Here is a 22,838-nt window from a genome sequence, read left to right as displayed (position 1 = left end):
TGTATATTTCAGTCTTTCAATTAAAGTGGAAAAAAAATATTAATATATGTTTTTACAGCAGTTTTTGGGTAAGTGACATTTCCTGCCACTAGAAACAAATGAGTAAGTTTTTTAAAGGAAAACTTAAGGGTTAATCAAACATACAGTCAAACATACAGATACAGGGGCAGAAAGACGCCAGATAAGCTATGGCTCTATGACTGCAACAATGAAACAAAGCAATCATGTATACAACGTAAGTCAATATTAATATAGTTTATTAATATACCAGTTTTCACATCATTGTTTCTTCCAAATACAAAAAAAACATAGGATATTATTATTATTCTTATGTCAAGTTTACTTTGTGCAAGTAGCAAGGAGTCTTTGTTTCTCGCTCTTTCAAGTAAGTTGATCATTCAAGTCTCATTTTCAGTCCTGTTGTAATGCTACAAGTTAAACATGTGGTTATGAGGTTGGATATTTTTGTTTTAAGTCAGTGCGGATACATGATAAAAGCATGAAAATTAATAGTGGGGATAGGAAACAGTACAAATCTGGGTCCCTGACACATAAGGCAGTACATTTACTAAATACTTGGAAGCAGTGTGAAAAGGAGAAGTTACTTATAATCAGGGTTTGTTTTTAATTTGTTCTCACACTGTCACCACACAGTATGAAGAGTGGAAAACAAGACATTTTATGTCAGTGTGAGTGTGTCACATTTTTATCTACTGTGGTTGATATTACTTCCTCTACTTGTCCTGCATTCTCACACTCAAACATGTAAAATTGTCAGTTACTTCACTTGCACAATGACACAATGTCTTTGTCCCTCTGTCCAGCTACTCATCTTTTAATATGACACCATCTCTTCTGCTCTCACACAAACAACTTCACCTTCTCCTTGTAACTTCCTCACACACACACACACACACACACACACTTTCAGTGATTCAGAAGCACATTAGCCAAGGATCGGAGGATCTCTCTTTTCTCATACAGGTACATCTGCGTTTCCCACAGCATGTCCACCAGCACTGCGTCACTCACCTCGTCCAGCATCACCTCCTGTGACAGCTGGGGGCTCAGTCTGCACAGAGCAGATGAAAAGATAAAGATATTTAGTCAGAAAAGAAAAAGAAAGAAAAGACCGGAAAGACCAGGATGAATAAAGTCATAGTGAGCAGACCTGTGATAGATGGTGTCAATCATTTCACACCAGGCTCTTGCTCTGTCCACAGCACAGCCATCGGAGTCCGTACACTGTTCAATCATATAGAACATTAAAGGCCTGAAAAAGGGCTTGTGGCAGCAGTATGTTTTTTGTCTGTAGGTACAGTAGATGTACTCACACAGTCCACCAGCATCTTGCCCAGCTCCTTTGCTCCAACAAAGCTCTTGGCGAGCTCCAGAGGATTGGAAGGTCGGAAAACATCCACAGAGCTCACCACCACCTGAGGGGGTTTACCTTGGAGACGTACCCAAGCACATTCATGACACAAGTGTGCAGACGGTCCTCTGAGACATTGTTCCTACATTAGTTATCCACAGGTGCACAGTATTGTCCTGTGCAGCTTTGTGGGTAGGACAAAGTCACACAAGTCCCTTCCATTCAGTCATCCAGTGTTGTTTTCGTCGACGATGACAAAATTATTACTTTGACGTCCCTTTTTTTGACGATAACGAGACGGAGATGAAATGAACATGGATCTTTGATGCCGAAAACATGGCGAGACGCGCGTGAGTTTTCGTTGACGAGACGAAAATTGACGTAAATGTTAGTGGGTGGTTTGTCGGACGTTCAAAATGCATGACATTTCTGCTTATTGTGCGCGTAAATCTGTCAATTAAAACCTAAAGATTCCTTGGTCCGTGTTTCAAGACGGGTCAGGTGGGTTGCGACATTGCTGCGGACCCCGTGCACCGAGGACAGTCCACTCCGATCGACAGTTGCGCCGGAGACAGAGGGACCCCGTCCCCCGGTAAGGGGGGCAGCCGGCGGGCGGGAGAAGCCGGAGCGAGTACATAACAACATAAACAACACTGCAGCCATTGTTGTGCCATTTCTGCTGATAAATGCAGCGAAGAACTAGGCCTGGGTGATAGGTGTTTGTCAATATTGATCATTATTGAAATACAACATCAGACACAGATAATTATCTACTCTGTATGGGTCTAAATGGTGTCGTCACCTCCCACTTTCATGAGGCGTGACCAAAGGACATTCTGGGCTAGAAATTCCCTTTTTTTAATCATTCAAACATCAAACAAGGACAACATGTGTTTAATTAAGTAAAATACTTCTGAAGCTTTGATCAGAGGCTTACCTGTACCAAGGGAGACCACTATACCCAATTTCTTGATTTCATGCCTGTGACCCTGAGAGGCAGCAGGAAAAAGAGGAGTTAAAACAGGAGGGGACATATAAATACACCTGCATCATGAATATCTTCTAACAGGTTATTGACTGAATGTGCACTTAATAAAGGATCACGAAAGGAAGAAAAACAGAGGATTGTACCTACCTCTACCTTTAAGGATTTGTTGTACTGATGGATTTCTGACATGGCGTCCAGTGTCGGGTTATTGGCCAGCAGCCCTCCATCCAGAAAACGTCCCATTGGTCGGAAGTAAGTCGGAGCAGCGCCGCTGGAGCGTGCAGCTCGCCATACGAGTTGTTCTGATAAGATGACAAGAATATGATGATTAGCAAAAAACAGGTTGAGGCACACATGGGTTTCCTACTTCAGAAAAGATGGAAAACACATACATGCAGACAAACAAAAAAATTTCTCCACTGTGAGATGAGTTGCACTCTTTTTATGACCTTTAAAACTACATTTTCTTATTATTTATTACATCTACAGGTCCAGTGTGTAACATTTAGGAGTGTAAATTGAAATAAATCTTACATATTAGCCCTAGGTTTATTTGTTTAAGTGCATAATTGCTTCAAAATAAAAAAAGTGTTTGGTTTCCATAACCTTAGAATAGGCCGTTTTATCTGTACTTTATTATTATTTCCGATGCTTAGGGTCTCCCACATGCACACACCTTCATCTGTCACCTTCCTACGCTTTCTGGTTGGCTCCTCTGTGTATCCTACTATCAACACATCCTCATCCTCCCATCCTGTAACAACAACATGGCTGACACTCAAACAACACAGACCTACTGTACAAACTCAGGCCAAGGTAAAGTTGTTCTTTTTTAGGTTTCCTTCAAGTGTAAGATTTGAGGACTTTGACGCCCTCTCATGGTAGGAAATAATGCATGCACTTGTGGATTACCTTGTGGAATGGTGATTGGTTTGAATGTGGCAGTGGTGGTGTACGGTGGCTCTCTGTGGACGGAGGGAGGGTTGTAGTTCCTGAAGATGTGCAGCTCGCCCGGGTGTCTGTCTGCGAGGACACTGGTCACCATCACTCTGCAGGAGGAGAGAGGAGAGTCAAGAATAGAGGGATTAAATGCTCTGCGAGTGATTTTTCTTCCAGAGCACTGAGGCTTTGGGGCATTTTTCTCATCCTGAGCACTCACAGCAAACAAACATGCCATTTAAAGCTCTTTAATGCCATTTCCCAACAGCAGATACAAAGAGAACACATAGTAGGACTTAACACGATTCAATTCACAAACTATTAGAGAACCAAACCAAATATTTTATTATATGTAACTGTAACATGAGTAACTAAATGCAAAACTGTGCATTTTTAACTATTTACTGTTTGCGCCACAGACAAAACAGCATCAAATTGAAATTATTATAAGCAGGGACGGGCAGATACATGTCATTTGTAGTTTATTGAGATGATGAAAATTCCTTGATATTTTGTTAAACAATAATTTAAAATACTGTGCATCATTTCTTCAGAGTGCTAGTTTACACCTTCAACCAGCAAAAACTGTGCTAGAACTCTTGTTATGAGTACATCTGAGGAAAGCAGTTACCTGGGGAACTGAACTTCCGTCATCTTGGTGTTCTCCCCAAACTCTTTCTTCAGGAAGTCCTCCAGCGGTGCTGATTCATAGGGTCGTGACCCCTTAAAAACCTGTTCCTTCATCCTAAAGTATAAGCAGCGCAGGTACTCCATGGACTTGCCTACATATAAAAAAGAAGCATAGTTACTTCTTTTTTTTTTTTTAATGTTACATGAAACAATGTGAAGTGTAAAAAAAAGAAAACATGCAAACCGTGGACTATAGCGAGGGCCAGTATTCCCCCGGTGCTCGTGCCAGCTACCCAGTCAAAGAGCTCTCGGGTGGGTCGACCGGCCTCCTTCTCCAGAGCGATCAACATCTGGATCAGCACGAGACCCTTAATACCTCCGCCATCCAGACACAGCAGTCTGTCCATCCTGCAGGAGAAGAGAAGACACGTGCAACTTATTTAGAATCTTAGTGCTTTGTTGTTTAAAAAGCCGCAGTATTACAGCGTTCAATCTTTAGAAGGACAATCTGAATACTCACTTCATTTTCTCCATTTTGGAGCCGTCCACTTCAGAGGTGCTTCTGCTCATTGCGCCGATTGCAGCGCCCACATGCATGATGTTGTCGAAGCCTGTTAGCCAATCACAACAGCTATTGGTGACGACAACAATACTGTGGATCAGCAGTGGTTGGTGAACGGTGGAAAACGATAAAGGGTCACTGGGTTTTCTATTAAGAGGGAGTTATTTAAGTTTATATAAATTACTGAGTCTGGCATACATCCAATTACACATTTATAAACTGATCAGCAAAACAGTTTCTTTTCATAAAAGAAAAATAAATAAAGTAGACTGAATTTTGTTAAAGTAAACTATTAATATTGCTAATTTCTATATAAATGTATATATTAGTCTCAAAATGAATTTTTTGATTTGATTTTTTTTTTTCTAATTGTAATCCTATATTCACCTTTAAATTTAATTCTTTTGAAAAGTACTACAGAAATAGTTGAAGTGATTGTGGCTTATAAATAATTGGATTTTTTAATTCCGACATTTTGAATTAACAAATAATTCTGCCTCTGTTTGGTCTCTGAGACCAGTATTGATATAACATTTTACGTGTGCTGCATCCTATCAGACCAGACTGAGGGAGCGTTCGTATGTATACAGCAGCAGTGCAGGCGTGGGTGGGGACAAAAATCATTTATCCCACCAAACTGCATTTCTTGAGCAGCAGAATTCACTTTTTGTTGGCACTTCTTTGTTTGCAGTCTTCTCACTTTACTAGCGCAATGTTGCTGTTTCCTCCATTTGTCTAAACGTAAAACAAATCACTTCCTTGTGTGTGGCGCAGAAACATCTTTATATATTTAAAAGATACCAGGGAAAACCAGCTCCATGACCTCAAATGTGCAGTAAATATAAAAATCTGTAACTTCCCAGTAGTAACAATTCCCTCCTGAGTAATCGAGAGATGTGTAAAGAGAAGAAACCCTGAGTCAGAGAACAGTAGAGGTGAGGGATGGTGTTGTTACCTATGCTTTGAGATGTGGCCTTGAAGGAGACGGGAGGAGGACTGCCGGGGGAGGGAGGGAGGCAACGCTGGACTCCTACACTACACAGCATGTCCAGCAGTATCTTTCTATTAGGACCTTTCACGTTAACACACACACACACACAAACGCATGCAAGTCAATGTGTTAACACATGCACACACCACAAACAGCAGAGGGCGAGAGAGAGAGAGAAGAAGAGATGGATAAAGACAGAGAGAGAGAGAGAGGGAGGGAAAGAAGAGAGAATGCGTGAACATGAGCGAGCTGTTAGCAAACATCATGCATTTTTAAAACCATTAAAACAACAGGAACATTTTGTGTGTACCACCATTTCGGCTTGAATCAACTGGGTGGTTTCAATGCATTCATCTTCCTCGTTTCCAATACGACACTCTTCACATTCACTGTTGTGAAAGCAATCATTTAAAAGAGGAGGAGTGTTGGTTGAAGTAAACGACATGTTGCTCTATAGCAGAATGGACCCTTTGCACAGCAGCCATTCTGACATGTTTTGACAGGCAGGAAAAGCACAGATCACAGTCCAGAATGTTGGTGTATCATTACTTATTTATACTATGTAGCGGGACAATTGTTTGCTGGACCTTTAAAAATATTCTAAATCATTCATTGCACCATGCAGAGGTTTCGCAATCAACAAGCCACATGACATCAAAGAGCATTAAACAGACTTGTTAGCCAAGACATTCTATGTAGAGTTAATTTATGTTCATCTCCAATGTCTTTCTCACTCTTCAGAGCTGTCACTTCCTCTCTCCTCCCTCCTTACCTTTGCTGTTGCGTGCAGCGATCAGTCCCGGAGTTTCTCCCAGGTCGTTGTGGATCTCCACGTCGGCACCAAACACGATCAGAGCTTTGATTAACTCCATGTGGTCCATCTAACGAGCGCATGGTCACACACACAATGTGAATTAATATTATAAGAGTTGGTTGTTGACGGAAAATGTCATGTGTTTGCACAACAGGATTCCAATAAAAAGAAATAAATGCCAGATATGCTTAAAGACATTTTCAGTCTGTGATGTTAAATGAATTACAACGCTCTTTTTTTGTCATTCTGAAGAGGTTACAGCAAAGAAAAATTGAGCAATGCCATCCTTTTGCTTTTTTTAATTTCCTGTCATCTTTATTATCTTTATTTATTTATTTGTTATATTTTCACTGCTGCTAATTCCGTGGTGCAATTCGAGTCTGAACCACATTTATTTTTGGAGGAGAAATAAAAACAATCCAGAAAGAAATGGCAATGGTTTCTAAGATATTGTTATCAAACCCTCATGCCAAAGAACTTAAATTTAGCCTTGATATTTTTCTTATTCCTGACAATTTGGTCATTTGGATTGTCAAAAAGAAAGTCTTGTTTTTTTTACCTGGAAAATAAGACAATGGATATACTGTGGATGTAGATACAATACTGTGAATATACACACCTTCATAGCCAAGTGAAGGGCTGTGTTCCCATCCTGACCCTTCAGGTTGGCATTTGCCCCGTGGGTGAGCAGCACCATGGCCGCCTCAAAGCGACCCCTCTTGGTCAAAATGTGGAGGGCGCTCTCTCCGGTCTTACTGAGGTAGTTCACCGCACAGCCGTGCTCCAGCAGCAAACGACACATCTGACACACAGACACCAAAAATTGTTCATTTAATCAGTGAATCTGCGTCTTTTCACTAACGTTCGACTCGAATTTCCCTCCCTTTGACCTTAAGTTGCAGTTTAGCTTTGTTAGCTATGCGATATAGTATATCTTGAATCTTGTGAATTTATTCAACAAAGACAAATTAGGTCACCAACTTCCTGATAAGAAAATAAGAAACCTTATGTTACCACAGTGTCATAGCATCGCGATATTATTGGACCACATATCGTATCATATCGTGAGGTACCCTGTGATTCCACCCCTAATATTTACTGTCAGACTCCTGAAAATGAGAGACCCATGTCGGGGAGCAAACACTCTAGATCACCTGTCAAAATGTAGAGCAATTTTAAAAGGTGATGTAAATGTAATACATTCACTATAATCATTTTCAGTAAGTGTATAACAGGTCTAAAAAAAGAAATTGGTGTTTCGTAGCCATGCAATAAGCCTTTTTTCTGTACATTAGGTAAGGGCCTTGCTTTAAGGAGGCCACCATCTTGCACCACAACTGCCTGACTGGTCAAACCAGCCAGAGCACACTTTTTTGTTCTGAAGCTTCTGTTGGCTAGGCCTCAACAAGTAAGAGGGCAGTAATTAAGAGCTTCAAACTGTGATTAAGAAGTTCAAACTGCAGATGGCAGCATTACATTAGTCAAACAGCCATTAACTTTTCATCAAAGCTTTATTTAACCTGTTCAATCCTCTGGATATAGAGCATACCACAATTTAAAAAACTCATAATTGATTTCTAACCATGTCATTTTTGTTTTGTTTTTATTCTTACCTCAGCCGTTTTGGCCCAGTGCAGAGGCGTCCCACCATACAGAGAGTCTTCTGCCTGTAGCTGGCCTGGGTCTGCTTTTAGGACCTCCTCCACACAGCTGTCAGGCAAACACACATGAAAGAAAATTCACAGAATCCCCTCTGTCTTTAGGACAACTGCTGTAACCCTTTTAAAGTCTCATTTCCACCAGGTCTGACAAAATGTGTTAAAGCGTTTAATCATTTACTCTACTCACCCCTTCTCGCTATACTTCATCGCACTGTGGATGGGATAGCCGTTGCCACCGATGACATTACACTTGGCCCCGCCATCTAACAAGGCTTTGACGGCCTCCACGCGTCCCATGCGGCACGCTACATGGAGAGGCGTTTCCCCGTTGCAGTTGAACTCGTTCACCCCCGAGCACAGCCGCGAGCACAGGACCTGGATGAGGAGAAGAGGAGGACGACACGGTGGGGAACGGGAAACAATGTTCACGGCGAGATGGATGGAGACAGTGCAGTGGTGGAGCGTGATATGTGTGCTCACCTGGATGACGGCGGGAGACTCCTGCTTAGCGGCACAGTGCATGGGGGTCTCCCCGCTGCGGTCTTTGATGTCAGTGCGAGCTTGGCTTTCCTCCAACAGCTCCTTCACAGACACCAAGTCACCGCGCTCGCACGCCAGGTGCAGCGGTGTCTGACCTGATGCATTCCGAGAGTTGATCTGACTGGGAAAAAAAAAAACAAACAGGTAAAAATCGGAGGTTCCCAACCTCCAGTGAGGGGCCCCAAAGCTCTACATGGGACCATGAAACGTGTAATCATATAAGTAACATATAAAAAACTTCTGTGAGGGGGAAACAATTTGAATTTACAGCTGAATTTCTGAGCCGAGAAGTACGGTAAAAAAAAAAAAGAGAATACTGAATTTGTCATAAAATTTGTCAACTAAAGTCTCAGAGCTCTTCTTTAAAAACAAGGCTGCTTGGGCTGCGTAAGTACATAACACATTGAGGGAAAAGTCTAAATTAGGGATGTAACTAATGATTATTATTATTTATTTATTTATTTATTTATTTAAAATAAATATAATATAATAATAATAATAAAAAATATACACATATATATGTATATATATATATATATATATATATATATATAAATATATATATTAGTCAGAAGATGTTGAAAAATGTGTTTTGCCAAACCTGGAAATGATGATGTTAAGTTATTCCGTTTTTATGATTTCTTTGTTATATGGAGCAAAGAAACCAGAAAACATTTATTAATTTAAATCAGAAAACTCAATCGGATGAATTAGTTGACCATTAATTGAATAATCTTTGCAGCTGTAGTCTAAATAAAACTTTTGTTTTGTGTTAGGATTGTTTGGGGTGACATTATATTACGACATTGTAATATTCATTTTAAAAAAATCATTGTTTGTGCAGGATAAGCTATAAATTAGTTTTTAATTTCATAATTTCTTCATCTTCAGAATAAATTTCCCCTGATAACACTACTTAAAATCATAATGCATTTCAGAAGCCTGCTCTGGGGCTTTTTTTTGCTAAAAATAGCAAGTCAATGTTTCCACTGAGATGGATTCACTGTGTTAAGGAGCTTTAATATCTTACATCTCTCTCCTCTCATCATACCTCTGGATATAGTTGTGTTTGAGACACTCTCTCAGTCCCGTTTCCACAGCGATGTGGGCGGAGCTCCAGTCCGGGTGGCTGCGGATGCAGTCGACGATTGGCTGGGAGGTCTCAGCTTTCAGAGGAAGTGTCTCATAGAAGGGCCGGAGCTTGAGGGCATACTGCGGGAACCAGTTCATGGCGTCCTCCTCGGAACCCACCTGAAACAGCCTGGTCCAGGCGGAGCAGTGGAGACAATGTCGGATTTATGAAGAACAATAAGAGGAGTTCTGTCACCAAACACTACAAAGAAAATTATACTCTATCGCTTTATTACAAACACAAAATTTGAAGTCTTCTTCTTTTCAGCGTCAGATTCTTGAATAATTTGTGAAACAGTGAAGAAGGGCTACTTTTGGGAATTATTTTTCTTTGAAAATATGTGAAACATGTAACCCTGTAAAGCGGTAGAAGATTGATGGATGTAATTAGCATTTTGTCTCCAACTGCACTACCCTCCACAGTAAAAGTGACACGAGAGAACCTCACACTGCTTTTCCGTTTTATTTTGTATATGATGAAGCCCTTTATTTGAAAAAGAATAAAAAATGTGACCTTTGTACTTACTTTTTAAATATGTGGTATTCTGGGGTGTTCAATTAATTGTACAGGTAAGGCCAAAATAAGCCTTGAGCTTCAGTTCACTGATTTTGAGAAATGTATGTTGAACAGACTGAAATAAAAATGAATTCCTTCATTAATTTCCTAAAATGAAAGGTAACTTTAGCACATGGTCAGTTCTTATAATGCCCCACCTATGACAGTACATTTTTCTTTTCAGATCTATGGCCGGAAGGACTGTGCACTCGGGGCTTATAAGGGGCTTGCTGAGTAATTCTTACTAAATCAATAATAAGTCACAGTCCGAGGGTCTGTAGACTCGTGTGTCACATTTAAAGGCAGTGGGTTTTTTTCAGGAAACAGGGGTTCATGTGCCCTCTAACTTTCCTCGAGCGGATGCTATTCTACATGCAGCCTTGCTTAAAATGACTGCTACAAAATGCGTAATGACTACAAACTCGTGGTAAATAGACAGTTAGATGGCTTAAACTGCTTCAGACTCACGTAAAACTCCACCGTCCTGGTGTTGTTTATCTGTCTGCCATTTCAACTGCTATTGAAATCTTTTACCTTTGAGGTAAATACAAGACAAGTAATAATTTTCCCCTTAAAAAGCACCCTTTTCACCTCAAAATTTCAAAAGCTCCCTCCCCCCGCTACCTTCAGTGTTGCCCTCGTACATTTTTTTTTCTAGATAAACCCCTGTAAATGTGTCATACGTTACAGTCAAACAACAATGAGATTAGTTCTCTCAATGTTGATTAAGTCTATCCACTCTACATGACATTCTCGTGCCGCACACAGGAAATTATTCATTTTACAGAATGTGAACAGGTTATAGAATGCAATAAGTGGCACATCACCCTCTTGCCCACGCCATCATGTGACCGATACTGACCTGAGAACCACATTTGGAGTCTCTGGGCACATGAGGAGACAGTCCCAAGACTGGCAGTTGGTGTTCCTGTACAAGACGATGCGTCCCTCCTCCTTCAGCAACTCTTTGCCTCCTCCACCATAGTCGGATAGCGGCACATCTCGCACCCGGTAGGGGTTGGTGAAGAGGGTGGAGACAGAGGACACTGTGTCCAACAGTCGGCCAAGGAACTGCATTGTGATCTGTGAATGAACAAGAGAGCTTGGGGAGGACTGATTTGACACAAAAAAGCCAAGTCTATATACGGCATACGACAGATTTTGGCAGCACAGAAAGAGAAATGTCTACGTCTTAAAATCCTCTGCTTGCTCGAACAAGCATGAAGGCTTGTTGTCAACATCAATGAATGATTTATTTCAACCCCGGATACAAGATGGCACCACTTTAGTATAGCAACAGGTGTACCACCACTGATGAATTATATATATATATAATAATTATCCTTCTATAAATGATCACATTTCATGATTTTGTCAAAATAAATGTTTTAAATAATGCTTTATATTTCTAAATGTGTTAATTGAAAACAGGTGGAGCCCTGTGTCTGCTTATTCTAAGCAGATTAACTCATGTTAAAAAAGACAACTCGTACATTATTTGACATGAGAAAATGTTGCATAATGTGGTAATGTTACAAAAACATGTTACTAAGGACGCAGGTTTTTACATCAAGAGGTCCAGGAATGACTGAAAAGAGTGAAACACTAGGACTGTATGATGGTGAACAAGACTCAGATAAAACCTAACTAATTTTCAACATTAACAAATATCCTGACAACAGAAATCTACCACCCTCAACTTATTAAAAATGTATTTTATCGCAACAACATGCGATAAAATGGGGAAAAATAGAGGGTATATGTGCAGTATATTGTCCCATACCTGATTGTGGCTGCTGACAAGACTATAATGTGATGTTTGCTATGAGTCAATCATTGGAAAAAGGAACGAATCACTATCTCCTGTGAGATAAGCTTAATGTGTCGTCATCTTCACCAGTTGAGCCAAACACACCGAGCTGATCATTCAAGTTGTTGACAACTATATCTACTTCCTGAATAAGCCCCCCCCACCCCCAAACCCATTTTTAATAACTATAAATAACTAGGAGAGAGGCTGCTCTTCACACACATAATTAACAAGTGGCTCCATTCAAGCTGCTCACGAGTTTCCAGTTACCCAGAATCAATTTGACATGATACCACCGCTCACAGCCTGTGCACACTAGCAGAGAACGAGCCCTCGTGTCATGTCTTTGGTGTTCATTTTTAATATTTAGAGAAACCCCAAACCGTTCTGCGTATATCTACTACTTTGTCTTCTAACAGTGAGCCGTGGTTAATCGCATTAAGTGGACCAAAAACAGCCCGCTTGAGTCTCTCCGTGTGCTTACCCGCTTGCTGTCCTCTGCAACCGCCTGACTTCTGATAGCTAACATCAACAACCGTGACGCAGCAACCAAGCTTGACAGAGACGCTGAGTGACGTAGAGTTCCTCCAATCAGAGCTCAAGGGCCGGTAACTGCACGGGGGAAAGAGGGAGGGGCCTGTTGAGTTGACAGAGGGAACGTCCCACAGAGACACACATTCTTAAAGAATCAGAATAAGTGCGTTTCAGCTCACACGTTAGTGTTTGTAAAGCGTTTAAAAACAACCACAGTGCCGTACAGAATAATAAATAAAAGACATAAAGGTTCACTCAAGGCAACAAACAAACAACTAAAATATTTTATTTTATTTTATATTATCTATACTTATTTATATCTCCAATGTGTAGTGTATTACATAGTTATTTGTTTTATTTTGTGGTATTTATTACTAAGTCTTCCTAGATTGTTTACATTGAATGAACTATTTCACCACACACTTTTAATGTAATCAAATATCCCAATCAAAGTCAAATGTGGGACTTTTAATTTGTGGTTTCTCTAAAGCTGTGAAGTGACACAGTGTATGTTAATCATAACTCTTCTGTTGCACCCTCTGCCAGCAAATGTAGCAGCTCTTAACAAGTGTTTGATATTTGGTGTCCACAAAGTTTAAATCAACTGCAAAAATCAGTCTTTACTCAATTTCTTTATTGTGCTACTAATTGATATTGGCTGGTTTTGGCCATATTCTACAGTGATACAGTAAAATGATAACAAAAGACAATTTTCCAGCACGATGGACACATCAAGATACTTATTTAATCAATAACTACAGCTTATCACCAAGGTTATAATAGTTTGGGATTTTTTTTAGTTTTAAGTTTTTGTTTTAAAAATGAGTTCGTTTTAATTAGTTTTCAGAGAGGGTTTGCTAGTTTTTATTTTTATAAATGCTTAGTTTTAGTTTAGTTTTCATAAGTTTTAGTGTTGCAATATGGAGTATTTGTCAGGTGGAAAGGTCATATGAAGTATCGTGGTATTTTTAAAAAAATACTGCTGAGGTTGAATGCAGTTAGTGTGCCAGGTAAAAATCAAATAGTCAACAGACTACTAACAACATAACACGTTATGTTTAACTTGCTTAGCTTTATATCCCATATCCCATAAACAAAAACAAATTAAAAAAAAATGTATTATGAATTAATGAACATTCTGTCTCAAATTGAACCTTTTCAAAAAAAATCCCAATATTAGCTTCAGTTATTTCGTTAGTTTTCGTTAACTATAATAACCTTGGTTATCACTGTGACAGTAAGAGAGCTGGAGGCAGCGCGCGCTTCTTTGCATCCTCCCGAGTGTCTTCATCGTTGCCAGGACGACGAGATGGGCTGACCCTGGCCACGTGACAGATTTGCTGCTGCAGTTGTAGTGGATTGTGTGTGTGTGCGCGCGATTGAGAGAGAAAGAGAGAGGGAGAGTGTCTGCCGCCGCCTCTCACAGTCTTTGCTCAGAGTGGCTGTGTTGTTTGGCCAGAGCAGTCAGCAGAACCGAGCTGGTCGACCGCAGAGAGCCATTTAAACACAGGTCGTTTGGTTCGGGCATGAAAGATGGAGCTCTCGGCGGTGGGAGATCGTGTTTTCGCCGCGGAAGCCATACTGAAACGCCGCGTCCGTAAGGTGAGCTAACACCTCCCGACCGTCCCGCTTCTTTTCTAGTTGCCGCGGACGGCACGGTAGAGCACGGCACGTCACTGCTCCGGTTCGTAGTCTCCTGTGTCCGTCTCCTTGCGCCCATGCAAACCCACGTAAGGCCTTGTGGCTCGCGGGTACCTTTTACTTTGATAGTTACGGTTAGCTTAAAAACGCTAAACTAGCACGGCCGTGGCTTTAACGTCCAGGCGAATAACAGGGTAATAAAACCAGCGACACAAAGAGAAGCCTCGTACTAGCGGCGGGGGGAAACGAGGCGGCACCGTGGTGGATGTGCCGTGTTACTGAGTTTGTGAAATGGAGGGGCCCGAATTCTCTGGCAGCTAATGGCAGCTAAAAGCTACGCGGTCACAGTCCCTCAGAGGTGCCCGTCTGTAGTAACCATGCTGGAGACACTTTACGAGACTACTGTTGCTTTCTCCAGAACGCTGAGAAACACGGTTCCCATAATATTAATCCGCGTATGCTCATGTGATGTGGAAAACAAATGTCTGTATCAAATACAGCCTACCAAGGACCATTGGTCTCAGTGTTTTTATTAGCCTGTTGTGGCTTTTTTTTTTAAATGGTAAAATACCCTATAAATGATGGTAGGATGCCATCTTAAGTCAGCAGGACTACACTTTTTATTCATACACTTTTTATTCATGAATTACCAGCCGTCACATCACATTTTACTGCACTTCTCTTCGTGCAGATGCATGTGATTCAAGATAAAACAAAACAATGACCAAATATAGGCTTAGAATGAGCTCTGAATACTAATGGCTAGAGTGACTTGTTCTTCCTCAAGGAATGTGGATATTTACCATGCAGCTCAAGTTACTCCTGTGGTGTAAAATGTGTATGACTTCATGGGATTCTTGGAGCCAGGATGAGCTCACAGCAACAGCAGCAGCTTTCACAACCACAAGCTCTGCTTCTTATCTGATAAACGGCATCATTCATTTCAGACATGATGATGTTTGCCAGACAAATACGGGGCCAGTCAAGGGCTGAGACTTGGTAAAACTCTTGAAATGACGTGTTGTGCTGCACCCAAAAGTCTTTTGCAGGACAGACTAAGCACCCAGGGACATCTCAAGTGTTTGTTAGACTGAAGTCTGAATAGCCAAAAGGCTTATTCAGACAATTATTTCCAGATTTAATGGATTTTCCCCTCTCGCTCTCTCTCCCTCTGTCATTTACAGTATTGAAGCTGCTTTTGCTTATCCACCATTTCCTTTTTTTTGCAGGCAAGACTGGAATACTTGGTCAAATGGAAAGGATGGGCAATGAAGTAAGTAATACAGTATATGCCTGTCAACTAAAGATGTGGATTAAGTCCAGTTTGTTGTAACAAAGGTTGTTCTTTTTATGCAGACACAGCACCTGGGAGCCAGAGGAGAATATTTTGGATGACAGGCTGATACTGGGCTTTGAGCAAAAGTGAGTACAGCTGGCACACGGTGAGATTACATACATCACTTGAAGTATGTATTTTCACGTAAGTGCTTGTGAAACTTATTTCTCTCCTCCTTTATTGCTTGGTTGTGAAAGGTCCAACTGGGCTGAAGTTCTTTTTTTATGTCTGTTATCAAGCCAACAGTAGATTACAGCAGTGTTACAGTGTTGAGCCCCCAGTGTGCAAGTCCATGTAATTCCCTCATTAACCTGAGACTAAATCATCTAGATTGACTTCAGTGCCCTATTTATGTCACCATTTTGAAAGAGATTGTTAACTAGGTAACTGGAAGTCCGTGTAAAATCTTGGTAGTGTGGATGCTAACTGGCATCATTACACTGTTGGCCATGAACTATATTCTATTACTTTAAAGTGATAGTGTGTCTTTTTGAAAGTGGGCCGTGCCATGCCTTTGGTGAGATAAAGCCGTCGACATTTTGAGATAACATTCACTGACGTGAAATGAAGATTTTATTAGGCCAGTTTGTTCATTTGCTAAAAATCTGGGTTTTCATTTGCTATATCAGCTAGCCGCCATGTCTCCACTGAGCCTGTGCCTCCTTGTCCCTGGCTGCTCGTCAGTAGAGCTAGTGTGCACAGTGCAGTAGCTCACACAACCCAAACTCAAGAAATCTGAACCATCCCTTTTATTACAAAGATATACAGTGTGTAGATATCTAAAAAAAGAGTCTCGTTGGCAGTCAATGTTGAAGTCTGAATCACCAGTGCCGAAGTTCAATTCGAGTCATGATTCCTCAAAATAAGGAGAGTACTACATCACTGATGCTTAAAGTTGTTAGTGTTTGAGTGTGAGTGTCTTTTACATTTTTCCTCCTTCTGTATCTGAGCTGAAGTCATGTTTGCTGCTGTGACACCAGAAGATAGCTGAAACAGAGCCAACAAGACGATCACAAGAAACGCGAAATGTGAAGCTTCAAACACTCTCTATAACTGACTGCTCTACTTTCACACAACCACAACATTCTCCGTTTAGCGCGTGTTAGTAAACCGTCATTATATTTTCTACAGGGAGCGGGACAGGGAGGTGAATGGACCGAAGAAGCGGGGACCGAAACCTAAACACTTGAAGGTATTTATTTTTTTTAATATTTGCATGGAAATTTTGGTTTTTCAATGTAATTTAATTGTTTATTTCAAAAGAAATCTAATTCATTCAACTCCTTTCAGATCAATGCATTTGCTGAGTTAGCAGTGGAAAGTTTGTGGTTTCTGCTGTTAAATTAAAAACAGGGTCAACAAAAATGAAGCAAGGTTTCTGCTTGTTTGAAGTTTGCTTACATTTTTTGTAATGCATCACATTAAATGCGCAAACCCGCTGGTTTTCATTTTTATAAATCGACTTAAGCAGCCGTGCACTTCTCTCTTTTAAGATGTCTGGCATGGGCCAGAGTTTGCTACAGAGCTGTACAGGCTCTTTATGGTCATTACAAACGGCATCGAGAACTAAAGCAGCACTGATTGTTGTTGTTATTTTGTCCCAAGTAAATCAATAAATGGCAGTCGGGACAGATTGGATGATTTTTCAGGACAATGAAGACGTCATTACATCTGGACTAACTTTTGTTGAAAATTGTGCTGTGCTTTATGACATCTGGAAATATAAAAACTGTAAATGTTTAGCCTAACTTTGGGCCACTTAATGTAGACATCATGCCATGCATTTATCTTTCAAATCATAGAAAACATGTTTCTGGGGGGAACATTGGAAACAAACAGGCTATTGTGTAATCCAGTTTCTCAAAACAGCAGTTATCTGTTAAAGTAAAACTCACTTCTTCTTCTTTTTTCTTCGTTCTCTCAGGCTCGTTCTCAGAAAAGAGAGCCCAGCAACCAGTCCTCCAGTGCTCGCAAGAATACATCGCGCTCCGCTTCCAGCCGAGCAGCTCCCTCCTCCTCTGCCGCACCTCACCATTTACCGTCTTCATCCTCCTCTTCCTCAACTGTCGCGCCCTCTCCTAAACTCAACTCCCTTGCTGCCACACACAAGCTCAAGAAGGACATTCACCGTTGCCACCGGATGTCCAGGCGTCCTCTGCCCCGCTCTGACCCTTTGGCATCCACTTTCTCCAACCCCAGTGGTTTCCCTTCGCGTATGCACGTTTCCCCCTTCTCCGAGACCGTCCGCATCCTCAACCGCAGGGTCAAGCCCCGGGAAGTCAAGAGAGGTCGAATCATCCTCAACCTGAAGGTCATTGACAAGCCAGGAAGAGGCGGCGCAGCAGCAGGAAGTAGGAATATTACAGCGGGACGCCAAAACATCCCCTCCCGCAATCGTATCATTGGGAAAAAGGGAGAGGCTCCGTACAGACCTTTCCAGCCTCCTCTGAAGATGTTGGGCTTCCCAATGTATGGGAAGCCATTTGGGCTGCAATGTGGAGGCCCTCTGCCTTTCCACGCCCACCCAGGGTCACGCTCCAGCACAGCGGCCAGGAACAGCCACACCTCTTCCTCTCAGTACCAGTCTCCTCCCTCTCCTTCCACCTCCAGCGGCTCCGAAGGAAAATCTCCCACCGCCTCAGCTGCACAGTCCCAGTCCACCACTGCGGCTTCTCCCTCCAGCCAGGATCCCAAGCCCAGCAAACCTCACGCAGAGACCCAGAATTCCCCCCACAGCACCAAGCACCCGGCTCCTGCCACATCCTCTGATGCAAACCTAGCAGTGCAAGCGCCGCCCGTCCTCCCCTCCTCACCGTCCCCTTCTTTAGAGGATGACAATGAGGAGGAGGTAGAGGAGGGTGCCCTGGACCGAAAAAATCCTCGCCAACGCCACGCGAAACACCCTCCGCCCACTACTCCCCCCTCCACCTCCCCTGGTGACCAGAGCTCCGCCCCCACTGAAACCCAAAGGGTGCCTGCTGAGGGAGACCCAGACTGGTACCCAGAAATGGCACCAAGCTGCAAGGACGTCGTGGTCACCGACGTCACCACCAACCTCGTCACCGTCACGATAAAAGAGTTCCCCTCCCCGGCCTCCTGCCCCGCCTCCCCCTCCGCTCTCCCTGAAAATGCCTCCTCCCCGTCCCCCGCCTCCGACATCCCCTCCCCAGCCAAGCCATAAGAGAGCAGGTGCTATGAAGGTGATTGCCATTGATGGTTAGAAAAATATCATGCCAATGTTGCCACTTCAGACCCTTCCTACCTTTTCCCGTAAAAGGTGTGTCCATAATGATGAAATGTAATGTAAATTTACATCACCCAGCCATTGAATAGTGAAAAAAAAGAGCATATTTTTGTTAAATAGAAGATATATAAATTGGAAAAGGGGGCAGCTTTCTTTCTTAAATTGCCATATTTTGTCCACTTGCACAGCACGGACTCTCTGAAGCGGACTTGGATGGAAACGGTGTTTGTTGTCGTTCACTCGCTCCTGACATGTTGAGTGAATCTTGTTGATTGTAGCGCGAATGGAAACGTGTTTCCGTCTGGTGCTTTGGTTGAGATTTCATCAAACAAGTTGACGCGTGTGAAGGAAACAAACGCTCTTCACTTCACATCCTCGCTCTGCCTCAGTCTGTCGTACACAGCCAATGAGGTGTTATGCCGATTTCCTGCCCCCCTCCTTCCACGCCCGCCCGCCTACCCGCCCCCAAGAAGTCCAGCTTGTCAATGATAAATGAGGTGGTGTGTTTTTTTTTTGCACTTAACACAGCTGGACTTTCATATATTGCATCAATACATTGAGGTAATTGCAATGCACTTGACGGCGTCAAAAAAAATCCAACATATTCTATGTAGTTCCATCAATTTTTCAATTTTTTCAAGCCCCCCCCCCGAACGCACATGCATACACAGTACGTACAATATGAGTAAGTATTTACGATATGCACGCACAACCTTTAGAAGCTGCAAAAGAATATACAGAAAGTAGTTCTTAAGTTATTGTGTCCTCGCTGTCTCTCCCTGCTTGCCTTTTTTTGTGTCACAAACCCACCACGTTCAGCAAATCTGTAAACGTCCACCAAGACTCTAAACTGGTCCTGATTTCAGTCGGTAAAGATTTGCACAATATAATGTCAAGGTCTAGAAGGTCCATGGGCTGAACACAGTAGTTGAGCTACACATTATAGGGGTTGGAGGACTGCGTGCATGTGTAGCCAGGTAGCTTAGGCTCCTTAAAGTCACCGTTTGTCTGTTAAAGCCTGCTTCACACTGGAGGATTTTCAAATCGCAACAAACTAATGGCTTTTCCGGCGTTTCCACCGGCTCGCCTCGGCACGGTTAAGTTGCGTTTCCACTAGTCTAGTGCCTGGTACCATGTACTTTTTTAGTACCTTCCGACACAAGAATCAAGCCGAACAGTGCCGAACTGTCGATCAGTTAAAGACTTAACGATCCTCAAAATGTGGGTTAATGTCTAACAATTACCAGGGAAATGTCTAAAATCGGTCACAAAGGAAGTGTTGAACAAATAGTTTTAATGAACTGATTCTAATGATTTACCCTGAAAGCCACTGTTTTACAAGTCACTAGTCACTCGTTTGTGGGTGTCGCGTGTAAAATGAAGTCATGTGCCGTGATGACTCCGCCCACGTTGAGTAGGTACTATTTTTGTTGTGGAAAACCAAATGATATGGCTAGTTATCCTCTCGTGGGGCAGGCTTTACCTTCCAAATTGGCAGGCAGAGCAAAGACCTTTCCACTCTCCCTGCCTTCCTTGTTTGCTTGTATGTATGTAGTTGGTCTTTTAGCTAACAGTGCTTTATTTGTATGTTTCTCAAGTGCTGGTTTCTAAAGAATTGGGATTGTGTAGCATGGCTCACAGTATCCTGCCACATATATTTAAATAACTGGAGGAATGTAACCAGTCAAGACTTTTGCCAATCATGTGAGGCTAGACATCCTATTGTGTGTGACGCTTGGCGAGTACGTACTCCCAGCTGACGTGTACTTGCTATTTTGCCACACATTCCCATAGACCACCAGAGTAATCTTAAGGTTTAGGTGTTTACATACAGCATTGATGCATATTAGGTGTCTCGACACATTTTAGACCACATGGAACAAGCAAAATTTAATTTTGTATATTAAGAACAACATGGCGACCGTTGCGATGAAGAAACTAAACCCATTATACATTTTTTTTTTCTGGTGCTGCCTGCTCTTTGACTTCCCCAGACCTTGGCTCTTACTCTGATGTACCTGTGTTTTCAGTATTTAAAACAGCAAATGTTCCACATGTATTGCCTTATAGCTGCTCCATTCAACCCCAGTTACACTCCAGGTGATGTTTACCTCGTCAAGTCAAGTTCTTTCAAATGAAACAACAACTCTTCCTTATATCATAGCGTTAGCATGTTTACTTTATGTATTACTTAACCACAAACTGTAATAACTCTTGACTGTTAATGTCTCTCGAGTGCAGCGTCCTCTGTGTCATGGTCAACCACTGACAAGGAAGATGTTGCCTCCTTTCCTTGTCACGTGCTGGAGGGTTCTAGGTGTTGTCGATACAGTTTTCAATACTCTTCATAGGTTACAAAATGGAAGGATTTATTCCAGAACGGCAAAATCAATAGCGCAATTGATAAAAGTAAAGTGTTTTCTTCTCCATGGATTTGCTGCACTCTGGAATAGATTTTTCCATCTACTTTAATATCTTAAATGGTGGTTAGAAGTGACTTTCTTGCAGTTGGTAGATGTGTAAGGTGTTAGGCTGCTATGCGCCAACAGTAAGCGATGTTTTCCTTGTTTTTCTTTCTCACACGGGGGTTAGCACATCTCAACTTTAGTGGCCTGTGTCTCAACCAAATAGGGCTCTTGATTTTGCTATTTGAATTTTGTAAGTTTTTATTGTTTTCCCTTTTTTTCAATTTGTTTGTGATGTCATTTCAAGTGCTACGTTTATCTGGCGCAAAGGAAGGAATCCTTGTTTAAATGTGGATAAAGATGCTTCATGAACTGAATTGTGCCGTTTTAAGCTGTTTGTCCCCTTTTGTACTGTAATAGTTGTTTTTTAAAGATATGCATAATGATGTTAATGTGATGCTGTCCATTAAAAATGCCATATCTTATAGTCCAACTCCGATTTATTCATGTGTCGGGACAGTTTTTGTCTTGATTTGTATGAGTTTATGTGCGTTGTTATTCACGGTAATGGCGACGATGACGAGGTGGAGGATAATGATGACAGTGAAATGTATCTGAACTTCTGAAGCATGTTTTGCAAAAACCTTATTGTACAGATGATGATGTATTGGGTGTCATGTTAACCATTACTATTGTTGCTTTCTGTGTGTTTCTTGTACAAGGCTTTTAATTAAAAGCTCTGAAAAAGCAGCTTTCTTCTCCGTGGCGTTTTCATTTAGCGTCTCATATAGAGCTGAATTACTCTAGTAATTGATAACGAAATGAATCGTCAACTAAAGTAAAAGTACAAGTATCTTACCAGAAAAGTCCCTGACATTTATTGTACTTAAGTATCAAAAGTAATTTTCTGATATAAAAGGTACTTTAGTATTAAGTATTTAAACAAAGTGAGCAATTCCAATTTTGAATATGACATTTATTGTGACTTCTTAACAATAAAAGCATAATAATAGGTGCAGGTAAACCACATTAAACATGTGTCTTCTGTCATGAATGGTGACAAGCTGTCTCTCTCAGCCTTCCTCTGTGTATTAGTATGATTGAAACTTTTTGGAGCTTTTGGAGTCTGTGGAGCTTCTCGACGTCACACAGTGTTTTAATTCAACTTGGAGACGAAATCTGCGCTTTATCTGCGCGAGCTCGCTAGCTCACCGGTTGACCGCTAAGCTGACAGCTGAGAGGTAAAACACCTGGTAGCTGAAATTCGGCGTCCTTAGTGTACAACAGAAACCCGGAGACCAGAGCCTCGGCGTCGGACACGGTAAACAACGAGCCGCTGGTGTGTTTTAAGTCCACCTGGAGCCGAAAATCTGATCTGCGGCTAACAGTTGAGCGGCTAACAGCTCGTGCCGCTAAAAACTAGCGAAAAACAAACTGGCATTACGTCACCAACTCAACTTTTATTTTGTAGTAACGAGTAACGAAGATGGTTAAGGGAAATATATCGGAGTACAAGTACACATTTTATTTAGGAAATGTAGTGGAGTAAAACTAAAAGTTGTCAGAAATATAAATAACGAAGTAAATGTGAAAATTCTACTTAAGTACAGTAACGAAGTATTTGTACTTACTTACATTCGTTACGTTACAACACTGATTTGGTCGTCCATTTCTTAAGAACATC

General features: G+C 41.6%; 2 protein-coding genes across 3 annotated transcripts; one reads left to right on the top strand and one right to left on the bottom strand.

Annotated features, from left to right (window-relative positions):
• Positions 1–240: 240 nt before the first annotated feature.
• On the bottom strand, positions 241–12,531 carry pla2g6 (phospholipase A2, group VI (cytosolic, calcium-independent)). 2 transcript variants are annotated; one of them, XM_044028416.1, is made up of 18 exons: positions 12,479–12,531; positions 11,047–11,267; positions 9,549–9,758; positions 8,438–8,618; positions 8,145–8,332; positions 7,910–8,006; positions 6,916–7,098; positions 6,255–6,363; positions 5,447–5,563; positions 4,450–4,540; positions 4,174–4,337; positions 3,931–4,081; positions 3,273–3,409; positions 2,508–2,662; positions 2,310–2,361; positions 1,335–1,450; positions 1,172–1,245; positions 241–1,072 (listed from the first exon to the last, which is right to left on the bottom strand). In XM_044028416.1, exons 1-18 carry the CDS (start codon positions 12,521–12,523, stop codon positions 928–930), a joined length of 2,436 nt encoding a protein of 811 aa, XP_043884351.1. In that variant the 5' UTR covers positions 12,524–12,531; the 3' UTR covers positions 241–927. The 2 variants fall into 2 exon arrangements, with proteins under 2 accessions (XP_043884351.1, XP_043884352.1); XM_044028417.1 differs by lacking the exons at positions 241–1,072; positions 1,172–1,245; positions 1,335–1,450; positions 2,310–2,361; positions 2,508–2,662 and adding an exon at positions 2,758–3,114.
• A 1,357-nt stretch (positions 12,532–13,888) lies between these two features.
• cbx6a (chromobox homolog 6a) lies at positions 13,889–21,904 on the top strand. Its single transcript, XM_044028263.1, has 5 exons — positions 13,889–14,130; positions 15,399–15,442; positions 15,526–15,591; positions 16,637–16,697; positions 17,430–21,904. Exons 1-5 carry the CDS (start codon positions 14,062–14,064, stop codon positions 18,684–18,686), a joined length of 1,497 nt encoding a protein of 498 aa, XP_043884198.1. The 5' UTR covers positions 13,889–14,061; the 3' UTR covers positions 18,687–21,904.
• Positions 21,905–22,838: the final 934 nt, after the last annotated feature.

Source organism: Solea senegalensis, linkage group LG6 (genome assembly GCF_019176455.1).
Source record: "Solea senegalensis isolate Sse05_10M linkage group LG6, IFAPA_SoseM_1, whole genome shotgun sequence".
NCBI classification, from domain to species: Eukaryota; Metazoa; Chordata; class Actinopteri; order Pleuronectiformes; family Soleidae; genus Solea; species Solea senegalensis.
This window is presented reverse-complemented; position numbering and strand designations above follow the sequence as displayed.

What these genes read in the sequence shown, in the direction of transcription:
- pla2g6 (XM_044028416.1), bottom strand. Translation starts at nt 12,523, where the DNA reads ATGTTAGCTATCAGAAGTCAGGCGGTTGCAGAGGACAGCAAGCGG. An exon ending in CCCTTCACTTGGCTATGAAG is followed by an intron (nt 6,364 to 6,915) that starts GTGTGTATATTC and finishes TGCGCTCGTTAG; the next exon opens with ATGGACCACATGGAGTTAAT. An exon ending in GGCCACATCTCAAAGCATAG is followed by an intron (nt 4,541 to 5,446) that starts GTAACAACACCA and finishes ATTGGCTAACAG; the next exon opens with GCTTCGACAACATCATGCAT.
- cbx6a (XM_044028263.1), top strand. Translation starts at nt 14,062, where the DNA reads ATGGAGCTCTCGGCGGTGGGAGATCGTGTTTTCGCCGCGGAAGCCATA. An exon ending in TGGAAAGGATGGGCAATGAA is followed by an intron (nt 15,443 to 15,525) that starts GTAAGTAATACA and finishes CTTTTTATGCAG; the next exon opens with ACACAGCACCTGGGAGCCAG. An exon ending in ATACTGGGCTTTGAGCAAAA is followed by an intron (nt 15,592 to 16,636) that starts GTGAGTACAGCT and finishes TATTTTCTACAG; the next exon opens with GGAGCGGGACAGGGAGGTGA.